This window comes from Orycteropus afer, unplaced genomic scaffold (genome assembly GCF_000298275.1).
Source record: "Orycteropus afer afer isolate SDZICR_OR568_19922 unplaced genomic scaffold, OryAfe1.0 scaffold00191, whole genome shotgun sequence".
NCBI classification, from domain to species: domain Eukaryota; kingdom Metazoa; phylum Chordata; class Mammalia; order Tubulidentata; family Orycteropodidae; genus Orycteropus; species Orycteropus afer.
In genome coordinates this window covers 5,464,166-5,464,920 of record NW_006921778.1, presented here as the reverse complement: position 1 = coordinate 5,464,920, position 755 = coordinate 5,464,166, and the positions used below count along the sequence as shown (strand labels likewise).

General features: G+C 33.1%; 1 protein-coding gene across 1 annotated transcript in view; it reads left to right on the top strand.

Moving 5' to 3' along the window:
- The window catches only part of WDR36 (WD repeat domain 36), a 100,256-nt gene that overhangs the window by 6,459 nt on the left and 93,042 nt on the right, over positions 1 to 755 (top strand). Inside the window, exon 3 of the mRNA XM_042781876.1 lies at positions 21 to 48. Coding sequence (XP_042637810.1) covers positions 21 to 48 — 28 coding nt within the window. The remainder of the gene's footprint in view (positions 1 to 20; positions 49 to 755) is intronic.

The window sequence follows — 755 nt, the reverse complement described above, 5'->3', positions numbered from 1 at the left end:
TTTTTTTTTTCTTTTAACAGGTTCAGAAACTTAGTCTTGTCGCAGTAAGTAAGTATGGAATTTATTCTGAATTTATGCATGTTTAGTGTCTTTTCCTCTTTTATAATGTTTTATTTTGACATAAATTTAAGATTTACAGCAAAGTTGGAAGAGTACGGTTTGTCTGGATTCCCCAAATATTAACATTTTACTACATTTACTTCCTTCTTCTTGCCTCTCTTAACACACATACACTCACACCAGTTTTTTCTCCTGAACAATTTATTTAAAAGTTGCAGACATGATTCCCCTTTGTCACTAAATACTTCAATGACTGTTTCCCAAAGGCCAGGAATTGCCTTATATAAATAAAATAAAAGTACCAAAATGTGAGGGACTCAACAGTGATGTAATACTTCAATCTATAAACTATTTAAATATTGCCAGTTGCCCCAGTAATATCCTTTATAACAAAAGAAAGTCCATGCCCCAGGGCTCACAGCATTCGACGGGCTGTGTGAGCTGCTTCCTTCACTTTGGGGCAATTCCTAGATTCGTCTCCTGGCAGGTATACAAAAAAAAAGTCTAAAGTCATGTGTTGCATTCAGTTGTCATGTCTCTGTTCTGTTTTAATGTAGAATAATTCTTCAGACTTTGTATTTCACAACACTGACTTTTCTTTTTTACTTCAGGGTACTTTTTTTTTTTTAAATATATTTTATTGAAATGAAATTTATGGTGAAATACACAAAACTAAAGTGACATGGGTCAATACC